This window comes from Anticarsia gemmatalis, chromosome 16 (genome assembly GCF_050436995.1).
Source record: "Anticarsia gemmatalis isolate Benzon Research Colony breed Stoneville strain chromosome 16, ilAntGemm2 primary, whole genome shotgun sequence".
Lineage (NCBI taxonomy): Eukaryota > Metazoa > Arthropoda > Insecta > Lepidoptera > Erebidae > Anticarsia > Anticarsia gemmatalis.
In genome coordinates, this window is record NC_134760.1 from 6,302,595 (window position 1) to 6,318,691 (window position 16,097).

At 34.5% G+C, this 16,097-nt stretch overlaps 3 protein-coding genes across 4 annotated transcripts; 2 read left to right on the forward strand and 1 right to left on the reverse strand.

Annotated features, from left to right (window-relative positions):
* The first annotated feature begins 3,662 nt into the window (after positions 1-3,662).
* On the forward strand, positions 3,663-13,012 carry Hacl (2-hydroxyacyl-CoA lyase). 2 transcript variants are annotated; one of them, XM_076124085.1, is made up of 12 exons: positions 3,663-3,856; positions 4,043-4,152; positions 4,735-4,876; positions 6,101-6,258; positions 8,842-8,988; positions 9,853-10,075; positions 10,464-10,624; positions 10,996-11,181; positions 11,578-11,763; positions 12,053-12,155; positions 12,328-12,460; positions 12,710-13,012. In XM_076124085.1, the coding sequence occupies exons 2-12, from the start codon at positions 4,105-4,107 to the stop codon at positions 12,927-12,929; spliced, it is 1,707 nt and encodes a 568-aa protein (XP_075980200.1). In that variant the 5' UTR covers positions 3,663-3,856; positions 4,043-4,104; the 3' UTR covers positions 12,930-13,012. The 2 variants fall into 2 exon arrangements, with proteins under 2 accessions (XP_075980200.1, XP_075980199.1); XM_076124084.1 differs by lacking the exon at positions 3,663-3,856 and having other exon boundaries at positions 3,948-4,152.
* A 135-nt stretch (positions 13,013-13,147) lies between these two features.
* On the reverse strand, positions 13,148-14,966 carry LOC142979255 (uncharacterized). The gene is made up of 5 exons (XM_076124086.1): positions 14,660-14,966; positions 14,350-14,542; positions 14,027-14,156; positions 13,508-13,655; positions 13,148-13,395 (listed from the first exon to the last, which is right to left on the reverse strand). Exons 1-5 carry the CDS (start codon positions 14,889-14,891, stop codon positions 13,346-13,348), a joined length of 753 nt encoding a protein of 250 aa, XP_075980201.1. The 5' UTR covers positions 14,892-14,966; the 3' UTR covers positions 13,148-13,345.
* A 176-nt stretch (positions 14,967-15,142) lies between these two features.
* On the forward strand, positions 15,143-16,044 carry LOC142979661 (uncharacterized). Its single transcript, XM_076124743.1, has 3 exons — positions 15,143-15,350; positions 15,452-15,521; positions 15,613-16,044. Exons 1-3 carry the CDS (start codon positions 15,286-15,288, stop codon positions 15,778-15,780), a joined length of 303 nt encoding a protein of 100 aa, XP_075980858.1. The 5' UTR covers positions 15,143-15,285; the 3' UTR covers positions 15,781-16,044.
* Positions 16,045-16,097: the final 53 nt, after the last annotated feature.

Here is a 16,097-nt window from a genome sequence, read left to right on the forward strand (position 1 = left end):
ACTTAGGATTACGCTTCTTCTACAGTTACTCCCTATATTAACACTTGCAGTTTTATTGGGGATTTGTTCCCGTCTGGTTGACGCCATCTTTGTACTCCAGGCTCCTGAGTTATGTCAACATTAAAACCTCGAAGGAAAGTTACACTTATTTTATTCAGTCTAAGGAATAATAATTAATTAACTAGGTACATGAAAAAATGCGAATATAGCATAAATATTGACAAACAACTTTCATTTAGTTGTTTTTTCTCCAATACTATAGTATTGGAGAAGAAGTCTATGTTACAAAGTAATATCTGAACTGAGTCCATACAAAATGTATGCAGTGGACACGTCATGAATAACTTTCTTTTGTTTTGTTAAGGGCTATCGGTTCTCACTACTGCATGGAGTAGCCTGCGCGCGAGTTCAATGTACAGCTGTCCAGGTCAATTTCTGCTTAGCCCGCACTTGTATTACAAAATATATAAAAGTATGTCTGTCTATTTGGTTTTTATAGTTAAACTGCTTAACTGATACGCATGATGGTATAAAATTTGGCAGGATGACAGATTATAAACCGGGAAAAATATAAAAAAATGTTAGTTATAGTTATTGCGTTACACTACTTGTACATAGGGATATTATTATAGCTATGTACTGATCAAAGATTTTTCCACACACACGTCACATCGGCTATTAATTACAGTTCGATAAATTATTAATTATTATCATTTTTTTCAATCTCTTACGTATGGAATTCTGTATACATTGTACCTTATACATAATCTATTTTACGGAGCAAAGCGTCATATTTGTTGTAAGAACTTATATGAAGATCATCATTACTTAGTTTATAAACATGTTTTTAATAACGTCTCCCTCACCACCACTAAGAACTGCTCTTGTGCCGCGAGAACTTAGGCATACAAACAACGGACATAAACGACAAGCACAACCGACCCAAAACAATTATTTTTAGATCACACAAATATTTTTTCCTTGTGGGAATCGAACACACGACCACCCGACGCAACGGTAGCGGCCGGCGCGGCGGCTTGGCGACCTAAACCACTGCGCCACTAATATTGAAGTCGCTGAGCAGCTACTGGAGTTATTTTAGCTCCCTCAGTGAAGCAATGCTCCTTAAGTAAATTAACTATTAATCACGGCAATGCAGTTATTTTGTATAAGAGCAACCCCAGTGTAATCCTATCCCTAGGATTGCGCTTTGTATCTTATCATTGTATCATACCGTTAAAGTGATATCGTACCGCTAAATTTTAAATCCAAAAAGCACCGTTACATTTTATTGAAATAGTTTTGAATACGAAAAACCCGGACTTTCCCCCACACATCACGTGTTTTTTGAGTATGGAAGCTTTCTAGCTCGTCGAAAATAATGTTACCATAGATTCTCCTAACATACCTACCTATTTTTTACCTGTTAGCTTACCTTTTTTATGACTGGGCTATTATTTTCTGTGTCCCACTGCTGAGTCGTTTCGATTGTTACGTCTGGCCATCCATCGAGGAACACGTCTAAGTCGTCCCGCCATCCGGCCGTGGCCTTCCCCGTCGCCCTTGACCACCTGGTGGCACCTTCTTCGTGGCAATAATAGCTTACCTACAGCTATCTTACGTACATAAGTATTTAAGTACATAAGGTAGCTGAAGTCATTCGCTGTGGCTCAAGATGGTTTTTGAAAATCCTTACAAATTAAGTCTGGAAGTCTTTCAGATCAAGTCTGAAATTAGACACACCTAGTAAATAGGTATATATTTATCCATTTTCCGTTATGATAAAACTGTAACGAAGCTATTAGAACATAATTGTGCAAGATAATTATTATTATTGGGGTCTCTGAACTCACGTCAATTATTTTTTAATTTCACATGTTTAACTGTTTGTTCCGGCATCACGCAAAAATCAATATCTAAGTATTTTTTTAATAATAGTCCTTTCACTGGTTGACCCCGCGTTCACAGCATGATGGATAAGTAGGTACTGCAATTTTGATGAATTTTGTCCGTCTTCCAATGCTATCTTTGAACTTGGTCTTTAACTCCAGACGGAGATTAAATCTCTTTTTAAGTATTCGTTTCGATAGCGAATTTAGGGGCGAGGCTAGCCTTCCTGAGTTCATCAATATCAGCGACATGTGGGCCGAGGCCCGAGGCACACTCACCCCCAAAGTGCTTGATAAAAGCATATATTTTTATGCAAAGCATATTCATTGATTAAAGCATAAATATCAAGCAGTTTTGAAACGCGGGAAAATCATGATTATTGTTAAAACAAGTTATTAGAAATTATATATGCTAGTGTTCTAACCACTTTTAACAATTTTATAATGATTCTGCGAAATATCATTATAGTTTATACTGAAACTGTTTATTCAATTGTATTGATTTATCGCTTATCACAAAAGTTTTTAAATTATCATATTTCATGTTACTAATTTTAATAAATTAAATTCATGAAGGCAAAACCTTAATAAAAAAATAAATTAAGGTGTGTTTCTTCATTTTCAGGCGCGTATCACATCTTATGACGTGATAAGTAGCGCCATCTATTGGCGTGTATAAGTACTGGCCCTTGCTATGATCAAGATACTTTAACAGTGGTACTTTTTTTATCACTTTTTAACGGTGAACGTCATGGAGAACCAAAACAGATACCAGATACAAAATCAATGAATGATCACCGACTAAGTAGTAAGTTGTGACAGCAATAATGTACTGTTATAAAATACGCTATATCAATACAACACCTACTGTGATCGGAGTAGTTATATCCTACACTAAAGTGAAGACAATCGTAGTAAAAACAATATATTATTATACTAACTGTTAACTGCAGCACATATTTTGCAGTAAACAAAAACGCAGGCGCTTTACAAAGTTAATATATTTTAGCATAATAATAGCAGGTACAGTAGAATGTAACAATATGGATCACCAAATTGTGCCTAAATTATTTATAAGAGGTTCAGTAAATAAACCGAGTTTCATGATCTTATTTTTTCAGAGCCTTCATTTAGTGTACAATAGCCGCACGGCTGACTTTTGACATTTGACAATGACGTAAAATGACGTTATTGACAAGTTCAAACTCCAATGTTTAGCCAATCATATTATTGAGAGACGGTGTTGACAGCAAAGAGGGTTTCGGCTTATTTATGGGAAAAAAAGGCATTATGAAGTACAAACGGGGAACTTTGATGAATACCTAGGAAATGTCAGCTTTATTTCAGTAGTATGCAGAAGAAACACCATTTAAACAAAGTAGGCGTGACTAGGTACAAGACTACGATATCTTTTCACGTGAAACAACAACAATGGAAAACTCTATTTAAGTCATTTTCTTTTATTAATTTTAATCAGAAGCTTTAGATAAGTTTGAAGTTTGTTTTTTTACAATAGGAATAGTTTTTAGCACTATGTTTTCATTGTTCGAGCAAGTCATTATTACTTCCAATAATTCGCATGTATATTCGAAAAGTCATTGACTGACTGACTACTACGAGGGACGTGCATGCTCAGACTATTCGAATTCAGCTGTCATTGCTGAAATGTACTATCTCTCCGTTTCTTAACCCTTATTAGTCATTTTAAATATGGCGTTGGCCACACTATCAATCGTGATAACATAATCACTAATTTCCACAGTTTAGGTAGGTACAGCTACATTAATGTTGTCCTGATACCAAGGTTCACTGTCTTACGGATTTATAGATTGCCGGTCGGAGACGGACGAACGCTCCGTTCAAATATCAGATAAAATTATTGATACGCGATACCTGGAGATACAATATAACGTAATACTTTTATGTCGTAAATAAATTTTATGTTTGGTTCTCTTTACTTGATAAAGGTAAGTCTTTGTGTCAATAAGGCAATTTGTTATCATACGGTTTTTTTATTATTCTACAGTATTTGCGATTCTTATCCAGTAACAAGTTTGCCAATATCAAGTTTTCGAACGTAGCTTCAAAGTTTACTTTGTTTTTTCTTTTAATTTTTTTGATTTTAATTGTTATTAATTTTACAATGTTGTTAGGTCGAGTCAGTCAATTGTTATTAAGACGTTCTATCCACGTAACGCCAAGACTAAGTCAAGCCATGGGTATCGACGGGAATACAATTTTAGCGGAAAGTTTGAAGAAACAGGTGAGTGACAAAAATAACAAATATTTACTGTTAATTAAATTGATATACATAATTAAAATGTTATCGTTCTCTCGAGTATTGATTAATGTTTCTATTTTATTAAAAATACTAACTTAATCAAATCCATTTCTAAATGACCTAGATATTTTAGAATTGTTGTAAATCTGAAGATAATAACATTCAATGAAATAGGTACTCTGTCAGATTCAAATATCCCAGTAATCATTCGCAGTTGTATGGTTGCTCAGACCTGTGCCTTACAATATTTACAATGGCTATAATCTTATATGAAAGTACCTATACAATACAAGTTCATAATACCAAACATAACACAAAATAACAATTATGAATTATGACACACAAAAATATATTTAATAAAAGTTAAAAGAACTATAATTTTGCTACACATGAACATTGGCCATGTTTTGATCAGTTATAAAGTTCAAAGTACAGTGAGACTAGTGAGAGTGACCTTCTACTTTGTTGTACTTTGCTCTCAGGTAGGCCACAACAATCTTGCGAAAAATGGCCAGTTACAAAGTATTTATGACTCACTAGTTGACTCTACATGATTTGTTCTAGGGAGTGGAGTATGTGTTCGGTATAGTGGGCATTCCAGTCATTGAGACTGCATTGGCATTCCAAATGGCAGGACTCAAATATGTTGGCATGCGCAATGAACAGGCTGCCTGTTATGCTGCTCAGGCTGTTGGTTACCTTACTGGTAAGTGCTACCAACATAAAGATAGCATTGAGAACTGTAAGCAATGAACTGCAATGGACACACATTCGTTTTTCGAAAGTATTCGGGATGTTGGCAATTCAAGCCATTAAGTAAATAATTCCATTTTTTTATTATGGCAGTATGGCTTAAACAATAGTACTATAGAGATACATGAAATTATTTCCTTATGTAAACTAGATGTTTGTGGTAAACAAAACAGTTACACCACCTCTTTGAGTCACATATATTTTGTAGTTTAAAAATATTTCAGACTTCAGTTGTAGGTATATTATTTTCTGTGATTATTATGCTGTATATTAATTGTTATGGTACATAATTATTTAAATGAATGGTAATTAACTATATTTATTAAGCTTCATACTTCATTTTACTTGTTATTATTTATAATACGAGATCTCAAAGTCATTCAAAAGTTACATTGAGGCCTAAAGAGGTTGAAACAATGTAATTAACAGTGATAAAAAAACTGTCTCATGAAATAATTATATTAGACTTATTCTTAAACTTCATATATTTCACATATTATTATTACAAATCCTAAATCTCACATGTACTACACAAAAATTAATTACTGTTATCTTTTTAATAACTAATTACCATAAACCTATAATCAATATGATTAGAGTTCTTATTTAATTTTGATAATAAGATTAATATTTTTTAATACAAAAGGGGCCAGTGACATATATGAGATAGCTAAATCTAAATATTATTTAACTCATCTAAATTCTTATTGAGATTTCATTGCCTCACATATCTTTTCCTGAAAAACACAGAAGAACTAATTAGGTACTCTTTTGTAAAATAATAATAATTTTAAGGTGACAACTCAATGTTATACCAATAACTGTGCAAAATCATTATTAACTGCAAATGAGTAAATTTTAATTTACTCACAATAATAATTTATTCGTCATCATCATAAAAATACGACGCGGAGTTTCCTTTTTATTATAAAAATAAATATTTCTGAACATTACCTTAGACTTCGGTTACGTGCCATGTAAGTGGCAATAGGCTCGCCCCCTATTACATAGACGTTGAACCAACATTTAATGGTGAAATTTAGTTATATTTTATAAACCTCTGCCTATACCTTTACATAAAGTGAGTGTGACATTATGTATGTACCTATGCAAGATTAATTTCAAGTGTATGATTTTATAGTAGGTATAACTTAACATAATTTTTTGTTTATTTCAGGTAAGCCAGGAGTATGTCTCGCTGTATCTGGCCCAGGTCTGCTTCACTGCATTGGTGGTATGGCCAATGCCCAAGTCAACTGCTGGCCTTTGATAGTCATTGCAGGCTCATGCCCACAAGACCATGAGGGGATTGGAGGATTCCAGGAATGGCCACAGGTATTTTCAGAAATTATATTATTTAATTTAAAATTACGAATGAAATGAAAATTGATTTATGTGTATTTGCTTTGCCTTGTATTATACCTACGGAAAATATTTACGTAATTTTGTTTTGTTTAGCTTTTCGATTCTTTATTTCTGTAACATATCACACGAGCCTTTTGCGTGTAAATTAATCATGGGAAAATATGCCCCCTTTTTTGTATTTCTCTTAATTTATACGATTTGTGTTATATACGGTAGCAACACGTTAATGAAAAGGCGTAATAATATTGATCGAAACGTGTATCTTAGCTATTTTTGTGTGATAAGATTAGATATTTGACCACACATTATAGCATAATAAAATTATGAACGATTACAATTACAACAAAAACCACTATGCTTTAAGTATGGGTGATATTCGTATTCAATGAATATATAATTAAGGGCTGAAAATATAATACCCAGCAATTATGAATTATAATTTAATTTAAAGCCTAGCATAGGTAGGTACCTATATTCCATTTGTTATTTATAGGTAGAAACGAGAATGTATTAAGAAACTAAGTGACTAAAATCATTTGAATGCCAAAGACTTTTTTTTGCGTATTAGGTGGTATTAGCGTACTATTACTTATTCTGTGGTATTAGTGAAGATAAGTAATTTAAAGGTGAACTATGAACAACATTAAAAATGGGACATGAATCACTAGCTGTTTAAGGAAAAATCCGCATAGAGTAGATACGCATAAATATTTCGCATGATATGCTAAAAATATATTTTAAAGTTACTAACTTATCTATTTCAATAATAGTATTTCTACGCACAATCAACAGATTAAATCGTATGCGCTGTTTATTAAGGCCCATTTAGACGGGGAGAGTTTCTCGTACGGTTCCGAGCGAGAAACTATGCGCTACTATCACAAGCAATAATCGCCATAACACAATCGTATCAAAATGTTTACATACAGGCAAGAATTAAAATCTCGCCTACGATTATGTCATACGAGATTCGCTTATGACTTATCGCTAGGCGATAATTGCCTATGTCTGTTTACACAACGAAGGTATAGTAAGCAGATTGTTGCTTACGAGAATCTTAACTTGTATTAACACGATCTCGTGTGACATATTTTCAAGTTGATACGAGTATCGTACAAATCAGTTTGAATCGTTTTTAGTGCGAGATTTGTCATTCGAGTTTAGTGATCAGATGAACTCCGATGTGAACTCCGATGCCCGATTCTCCATTTTCGAGAACTGATAGCGACACACAGTGGTGTAATTCAAGCATGCAAGATGATTTTCCAAATGATTCAACCAATGCACAATAATTATTTTTTTCCAAATATCTCTATATTAAGTTGATTTATTATAAGCTAATTGGCATTTATTTGTTTTGTAATCTACCTTATTAAAGTAAGACTGATTTTGAATATATACTTAGGTAATCTTTTTTTTTTCTTTATTTATGATCTTTTGATTGTACTCTAAATATTTCTGATAATGTTTGAAATGAATCTCCTGTAGCCAAATATTTTAAAGTTATTTCCAATTTTGTACGAGCGGGTATAGCTTGACGCATATTTGTGTTACTTTTTTGTATAGATGGTCCAATTTCTTGAACTAAATAATAATATATGAGTTGAGTTTTCGTAAGCCGAAACATATTTTTGAATGTCTCTTCATCATCCAATAGTAATTCAAGGCACAACGTGTTAGATGCTCCCAAATCATTTCTTCTAGCTATCCATTTTTAACCCAACACGTTTTCTTCTTTTTCCGTTTAACTAATTCTTGCCTTAGAAGAGCAGATATAATTAAAACACCCTCGCGCACTGCACTCATGGTAGCAACTGGCATAAAATCTCGAAATACGATTATTGCTTTGAAATTATGTTTACACGGACATAACAATATTCCATTGCAAGGCAATTCTCGCCCAAAACAACGAGCGAGGAGAGCGAATGTTTAGACGAAAAAAATGATTTATATTCTTTCGACTATCGTATCTTCGAGACGAGAAACTCTCCCCGTCTAAATGGGCCTTTATTCACTATTGTTTTATTTGAAAACATTGTACCTATATTTATGTAGAATATTTTAACATAATTATTTTTCATTTATGCCTTGTTTTAATTTAATAGCACACAAATTGTTAAATAGATGCAAATTTGATAAGATCAAGATGTATTTCGGGAAAATAATAGTGTGTTAGGCACTAGGACCCCCGGTAGGAAGTCTAAACCAAAAAGAGTCCGAGAACTCTAAAGATATTATACCTATCGGAACACCGACTTTACAAAACTGAAGGCACAACTCTTTCACTACATAATATATTTTAAACAAAGTCACCCATGCCGCCACCGCATCTGTCTGTATGTTTGCCATAAACTCTAAATCTAGTGGACAGATTCTCATACGGATGTCATCAATAGATAGAGCGTTTTCCCGAAGAAGTGTTTAGTGTACCTACAATTTGTTGAAGCTGGTGGTATCCGAGCGAAGCTGGAGCGAGCTGCTAGTATTTTTATAATATTTTCCTGAGTCCTATAAAACATTGTCAATTATTAAGTTTGTTTGTTACGTTCACAGGTTGAATCCAGTCGTCTGTACTGCAAGTATGCGGCGCGGCCACCTTCAGCCCGTCTCATTCCCCTTCATGTGGAGAAGGCGGTTCGTCTCGCGTCCGCGGGCAGGCCCGGAGTCGCTTATCTTGATATGCCCGGAACACTGCTTATGGTAACTAATTAAATATGCATTTATTTATCTCATACTCCCAAAAGGGTAATTTATGAACTAGAAGACTATTGTATTACATCCATAACCTATGGTCTGGCCATTAGCGTGCTGCAGATTCGTTGCTAAACGTTCATTATTTTAAAAAGTCATTAGTCAAAGTCATAGGAAGTCCCTAGTTGTGGCTATTCAGGTATATCGTAAAGAAGTATATAAAGGTATTAACCGTATTTAACACAACCCTGTGGTATAATGACTTTGTTCAAGGCTGCTAGTACAGAGTACAAGTTAAATTACTCATAACTCGACTCGCGAATCGAATCAAGGGCCCAATGATTGCATTGACAGCTGCCTGGACTTTGGACCAAGGAAACTATTAATAAAAAAATAAACAATTCCTCAATAAAATAATGCGATTGGCAAAAAACCCTACGTTAATACCTAATCTTGATAAATGTTGTAATATTATCGACGCAGCCTTGAGTCTAACTATATTTATTTATAATATGACAAGGTTTTATTTTAAGACTTAACTACGTAATCGTAGAAAAAAATACAATAACTATTAACTTTTTAAATGGTTGATAAGTAATGAAATAATGACGGTAAACTTGTTTGTTTTACCGACGCTTCTCTAAAACACAAATATTACCTACACATCACATTTTTTATAGATTTTCGTTCAAAATATTTTTAGACGACAGTCCAAAGCTTAGCTCTCTCATGCTTTGAAATAAATGACACTTAATTCAAGTAATCCTAATTTATTTGTTACCATACATTTTGCCTACCCAATCTACCCACATTTATTTTATACCTTATTTTATTAGAATACACAATTATAAATTCAAATTCTACAATTTCCAGTCAGAAGCCGATGAAGACAAGGTTCCCATGGACTTCTACTCCGCCGAGCCAGTGAAACTAGCTCATCCTGACCCCGCACTAGTAGCTCAGGCAGCCGAGCTACTGTCCAAGGCTGAGCGACCTCTCATCATAGTTGGCAAGGGCGCCGGCTACGGCCGAGCTGAAGACGCTATTAGGAAGCTTGTTAATAATACTAAGCTGCCTTTCCTGCCTACGCCTATGGGTAATAATAATTTAGCTGCATTATCTTATTTAAGATGTCTAAATAATAATGAACATCTGCATTTTCGAGTCGATTACAACCCTGACATCAGCCAGGCAGTTATCTGAGAAAATGAGTGATTGGTACCACTTATTATTCAGCCTCTACCAACAACCGCTCATTATTCTGATCGGCAATATTACCTACTTAATGTTTACATCTAACATAACGTTGATCCTTGATAAGAGAATCATTAGAATATCGAATCTAAATTATTAATATGAACTTTTCTGTCTTGAATGCTTTCTCAGAACGAATATTTTAATTTAAGACTCATGAATCGTGTTTACAGCTGAATATAAAATTACTTTCTTTTTAATTCATATATTTTCAATGTTGTGTCAATCAGGTAAGGGTGTGGTTCCCGATGAGTCTGAGTTCTGTGTGTCGACGGCTCGTACACAAGCTCTACTGAAGGCTGATGTAGTGCTTCTGTTGGGCGCGAGGCTCAACTGGATGCTGCACTTCGGACAGGCGCCCAGATTCGCTCCTGATGTCAAAGTTATACAGGTAAATTTAATTAAACCATTGTGACCTCGACTAGTGTAAGGACACGGTAAGCAAATAAAAGTAAATTTTGGTATCATTTTATTTGAAAACGCAGCAACCACTTCTTAATGATTAACGTTAGTAGATCAAATGTATGATTTAATGATAGATCCAAATGGATTTTAAATCAAAAAGCGCACCTTTTCAAGGAATACACTTGGCCAATTTGGTAGAAGTGTATTCTTTTAAAAAAACGCACTATTTATAGAACACACTAAGGAAACGACACAAATCAAGAATATTGTTCATAGCGCAGATCAATGTCTACTTAATTTGCAATTCGTTTTATTCACAATGAAAAGCTCCATCAAAATTTATCTTCATGTTACCAGGTGGACATAACTCCCGAGGAGTTCCACAACAGCATCAAGTCCGAGGTGGCCGTACACTCCGACATCAAGCCCTTCACGGAGGCGCTCACACAGAAGCTCGCTGAGAAGAAGTTCGCGCTACAACCTAACAACAAGTGGTGGGAAGCACTCAAGCTGAAGCAGAAGGCTAATACTGAGTTCGTAAAGGTACATTTTAAACTAATATACTTTGTTTTCTGTATGTCGTGTTTTAGTAGACAAAATGTTATTCACTGTTACCTAGTAATCACTGCCTGTATGTCAGAATGTCTAGTTTATAATAGTATTCTATTACAAATGTACACAGCAGATTTGTTAACGCAATTCTAATTAATTTCTAACCAAGGAATGTGTACAGGATATAATAAAATATTGTATCCAATGCCAGTATTTAAAACTCTATTTGATTATTAGGAAAATAAGACTAATGCTTTGATATTGCTATTGTTTTGATAGAAAATCCTTTTAATTAATCTTTGAATAATTATTTGTTTTAATGAACTTCTTAAATAAATATTTTTCTAGCGTCAATATTAATGTTAAATACTAATATTTTCGTACCAGGCTCAGTCAAGCAACACATCAGTCCCGCTGAACTACTTCGCGGTGTTCAACACAGTGCAGGCGAACATCCCCAAAGACTCCATCATAGTGAGCGAGGGCGCCAACACCATGGACATCGGCCGGGGACTGCTGCTCAACAACCAGCCCAGGCATAGACTGGATGCTGGCACTTTCGGCACTATGGGCGTTAGTATTCATTTTAACTAAGTACTTTTTTATTATGTGTATTTCAGTAATAGCTTAATGAATCTTATAAACCTTACTTTTTTTATAAAAGTAACTATGATATCGACTCTCTCTTGGACAAAGCTTTCCATTGCAGCCGATAGCTGGCGGTTTGCGCTCACTCTGTAGTAATTTCAAAGTATATCTCACTGTCGTCTACAAAAGAAGTCCACCTCAAAATATCCATGAACAAAGTAAACGACTATAACTTCAAATACTGAGTTTAATATAAAACCATGTATATCCCTAGGTGGGTCCTGGCTTCGCCGTTGCAGCAGCGATGTGGTGTCGTGACTACGCTCCACAGAAACGCGTCATCTGCGTCGAAGGAGATTCAGCTTTCGGTTTCTCCGGTACGTCTGTTTTATACGATTGTTTCACGCGATATAAAAAACAGTTTCACTTTTCAATTACAACAATGTCTTGTTATTAAATGTCGACCGCGATGTTATTATTTTGAATACCTCAACTGCTTGAAGTGTGACTCAAACTTTATATTAATCATTGTTTAATATTCTTTCTCAGGAATGGAGATTGAGACAATGTTCCGCTACAAATTACCCGTAATAATTATCATTGTAAACAACAATGGTATCTACAGCGGCTTCAGCAAAGAAGTTATGGAAGACATACAGTCTGGCGGCGATATTGCTCAATGGTACTTTCTAGCAATCTTTATTTAGTCTTACTCATTTTATCATGTAAACTAATCCCAAGCGTTTATAAAATTACCATCAGTAATGGCGTACAAATTAGCGGCCGACGTTTTAACTTAATTGTTCGGACGCCGCAAGGGAAATCCGCAACAACACGAGCTACTAAAGCGAGCCTTGTAACTCAATAAAAACGTTAACTCAGATTGGCTCCGTCAATTATTGTTAACTAAACGCAATTATATCTCTTCCAGTACCCCTCCTACTGCCTTGACCGTCGAGACAAGATACGAGAAGATGATGGAAATATTCGGCGAGTCTGGACATCTCTGTCGCACCGTCGAGGAAATCGAAGCGGCCATCAAGAAAGCGGTGGCCGTGACTGACAAACCTAGCATTATTAACATATTGATTGACCCATCATCCAACAGAAAGCCACAAACATTCAACTGGCTGACTGAATCTAAACTGTGATAATGTTTATTAATTTATCTTGACTACGTTTTAACATCACTGAAAGTTATTTACACTAGGTGCTAAGTCATAATAGGTGATGGGATGTAAGGTTAATGTTGTTGATGTTATGCAATAATGGAAGAATGCAATTCTTCACAGAACTGTTATGAATTTACTTATTTTGCATTTAATTGTTTTTACTTTTGGAAGTTTATACACAATAAAGTACACAGATATAATTTGATATTGTCTGTAATTGAGTCATACTTATTTATGGTCACATGTTGTTTGTATATAATGAACTTAAAAATATATATTTAATAAATTTACATTATAAACTAAATCCCTGTATTTTCATTTAACTCCTGGAGGCAAATGAATCTGCTGTCTTGGTTGTCCAAAGCAACATAAGATGAGCAGTATATTATATTTCTTCACATTTTGCTGAGGCAGCCAATCAAAAAGTTCTCTATCACAGTTTGTGCTGAAACAATACATACACCTTCCATTAGTTTCACATGAACAAAAAGGAGACTATGGTTGGGAAAAAAAAATTAAATCTTGTATTTATTACAAGTATGGTTGTTAATATTTACCCAGTTTGCAGTTATTGGTAGTGGTCAAAGTGTAAGCATCTTGGTCATAATCATTGGTAAGGGTGAGATCAGCTCCTCTAATCAGGAGCTCATTGCAGGTGTAAGGGAAGTCAGCCGCCGCTGCATACATCAGAGCTGTGCTACCAGACTGCAACAATACACACTAAATTAAAAAAGTGACAACAATAATCTTAATAGTCCTAGAATTTTAAATCAATATTTTTACCACAAGTTTTGTATTTAACATCTAATGACATTGTGAAATATAAAATAAATAAATGTTAGATTTAATTTAAGATTGCTTGCTTCATCACTGATTAAAAAACATCAACTTCTTATACTTGATAAAAGAAAATAATTTGATATTTAAAAATGAATACATAACTGAAATAATTGTACAATAGAAAGCTAGCAGTCCAGTATATATTCATCCAATATACAGAAATGCCATAGTAGACTTATCTAACAAATTATTTAGCTAGATTAAAAAGAGGACAAAGGAATGTCTCAAGCACTTACATCATCTTGTATGTCAGCATCAGCTCCTTCATTCAAAAGAAACTTCACAACCTCATGGTGCCCGCCTGCCGCCGCCAGGTGTAGTGCCGTCTCTCCCTCCGGGCCCCGCATGTTAACATTGGCACCACACCTATTCATTACAACAAATAACATTCTAGCTTTTCAATACTGAATTAATTTGTAAAAGGATATAAAAGAGTGAATTGAAATGGCCACTGCACTTATAGATAGTATAGTGCACCATCCTATATGTACCAAACTGTAGTGACTTGAAGACAAAGAACAAAGGAAGGAGGTGCTACTTAACTCTACATAGTACTTACCACACTAAATCTTGGCAACTGTTTAGCTGTCCATAACTGGCTGCCCAGTGCAGGGCAGTGAGACCATGCTCATCAGTGATGTCAACATACTGCTCCAGTTTCACGTCGTCACGCGTTATTTCGCCGCGTCCAGCCTTAGCATGAAAGCTACAATCCGGCTGGGGTAACTCCGGGACTCGCGCCTGCGTATTACCTACAAAGCCGACCTTGAACGTTTAGCTCACCTACTTCAAACCCACAAAGATATTTCTAGAAATCAATAGATCTAGTCGACTAACCGAGCTCGGAGAAAATAAAGAAAAAATCTTACCCCTCTGCAAATTCGTTAGTGCGGTGCACTGGACAGATTTGTAAGGCGTAAATGCACTCTTTCTCACGCCGTTTAAATTAGGCGCCCATCGTTGATATCCTCCACTGCCACTTTTACTACTGTCTTGACTCCCCGAATCGAATTCGAACTTGTAGCTATCCACATTCTCCTGTTTCTCTTGTTTTATATCGATATTCTTGCCTTCGTGCTTAACGGAAACTGCCTCTTCCATTTTACAGATTGTTTTTGTGTTTTCAATCGTCACAAAACTTGTCTCGAAGTGTAAATAAAGTATAGACAATAAATAAAGTAAGCATAAACCTAGTGAATGAATGATTGTCTTTGACTTTTGACGTTCCTCTTTTTGATATTCTCTATAGTCTCAAAAATATTTAATTTAAAATTGAATCGTGTAGTACGGCCTTTTCTATACCTAACTATTGTACTTTTTATAATTTTCTATAGTCGATGGAATACAAAATATTTTAAACTGTCAAAGTTTTAAAAACACTGAAGTTCTTTAAAAGTTTACTTCAATTTTTTTGTGAAAACTTATTGATTGTCGTATGATAATAATCGTGATTTATCTTATTTATTATTTTCTGTACCTTTAAATATCTGAAAAAATGAATCAAATGCAACAGGACCTGCAAAACGAGCTAACAACTGCCAACCAACTTTTACGATTAATGTAAGCAAGAAACTCTGTTCTCAGAATTAAATAATTGTAGCTGTGTAAGCTTTAAAAAAAATATGCTTAAATATGGCTTAAATATTTATTATCTTTACTAGATCATTGGAGTTACAACAAATAAAACATTTGACTAATACGGGTGGAGATTTTGAAGCAAACATTGTTCAGGTAAATAGAATGTACTATCTTCGAATCGAATACTGTATATTTCTAACAAGCTATGGCTATAAATTATAAAAAATAATTTGTAAAATTTCAGAATGTTGCCCAAATAAAAGCGCTGGCTAAACTTCAACAAGTGGATCTTGATAAGCTGCCACCGTTCACAAGAAAACAGATAGATATAAGTATGAACTCAAACCAAAACATCTCATATGAACAACACAACACATTCAGAAATGATTCTGAAATGGAAGATAGCCAGTAATTGTAACAACTGATTAATTCATTTTAAAGAAGACTGCACACCATTTTGTAATTTTATTTCAAGATTATGGCTATTGCTGATTTCACTCAGTAAAGAAATATTAGCTGTATGATTACTTGATAAATACTGAATTTGATACTCAGTGTGACCCTGGCTTGAATGATTAGAATCAATCAAACTTTTATGTAGCAGGCAATGAAACTCATACCAACATCACCTTCTGTTAAAGCTGTTCTTTATAATGTTGTTCCAGATTGTAGTCCTCCAAAAACCTTCAATAACTTTATATATAATTATTCTGTATGTTACTTGGATAA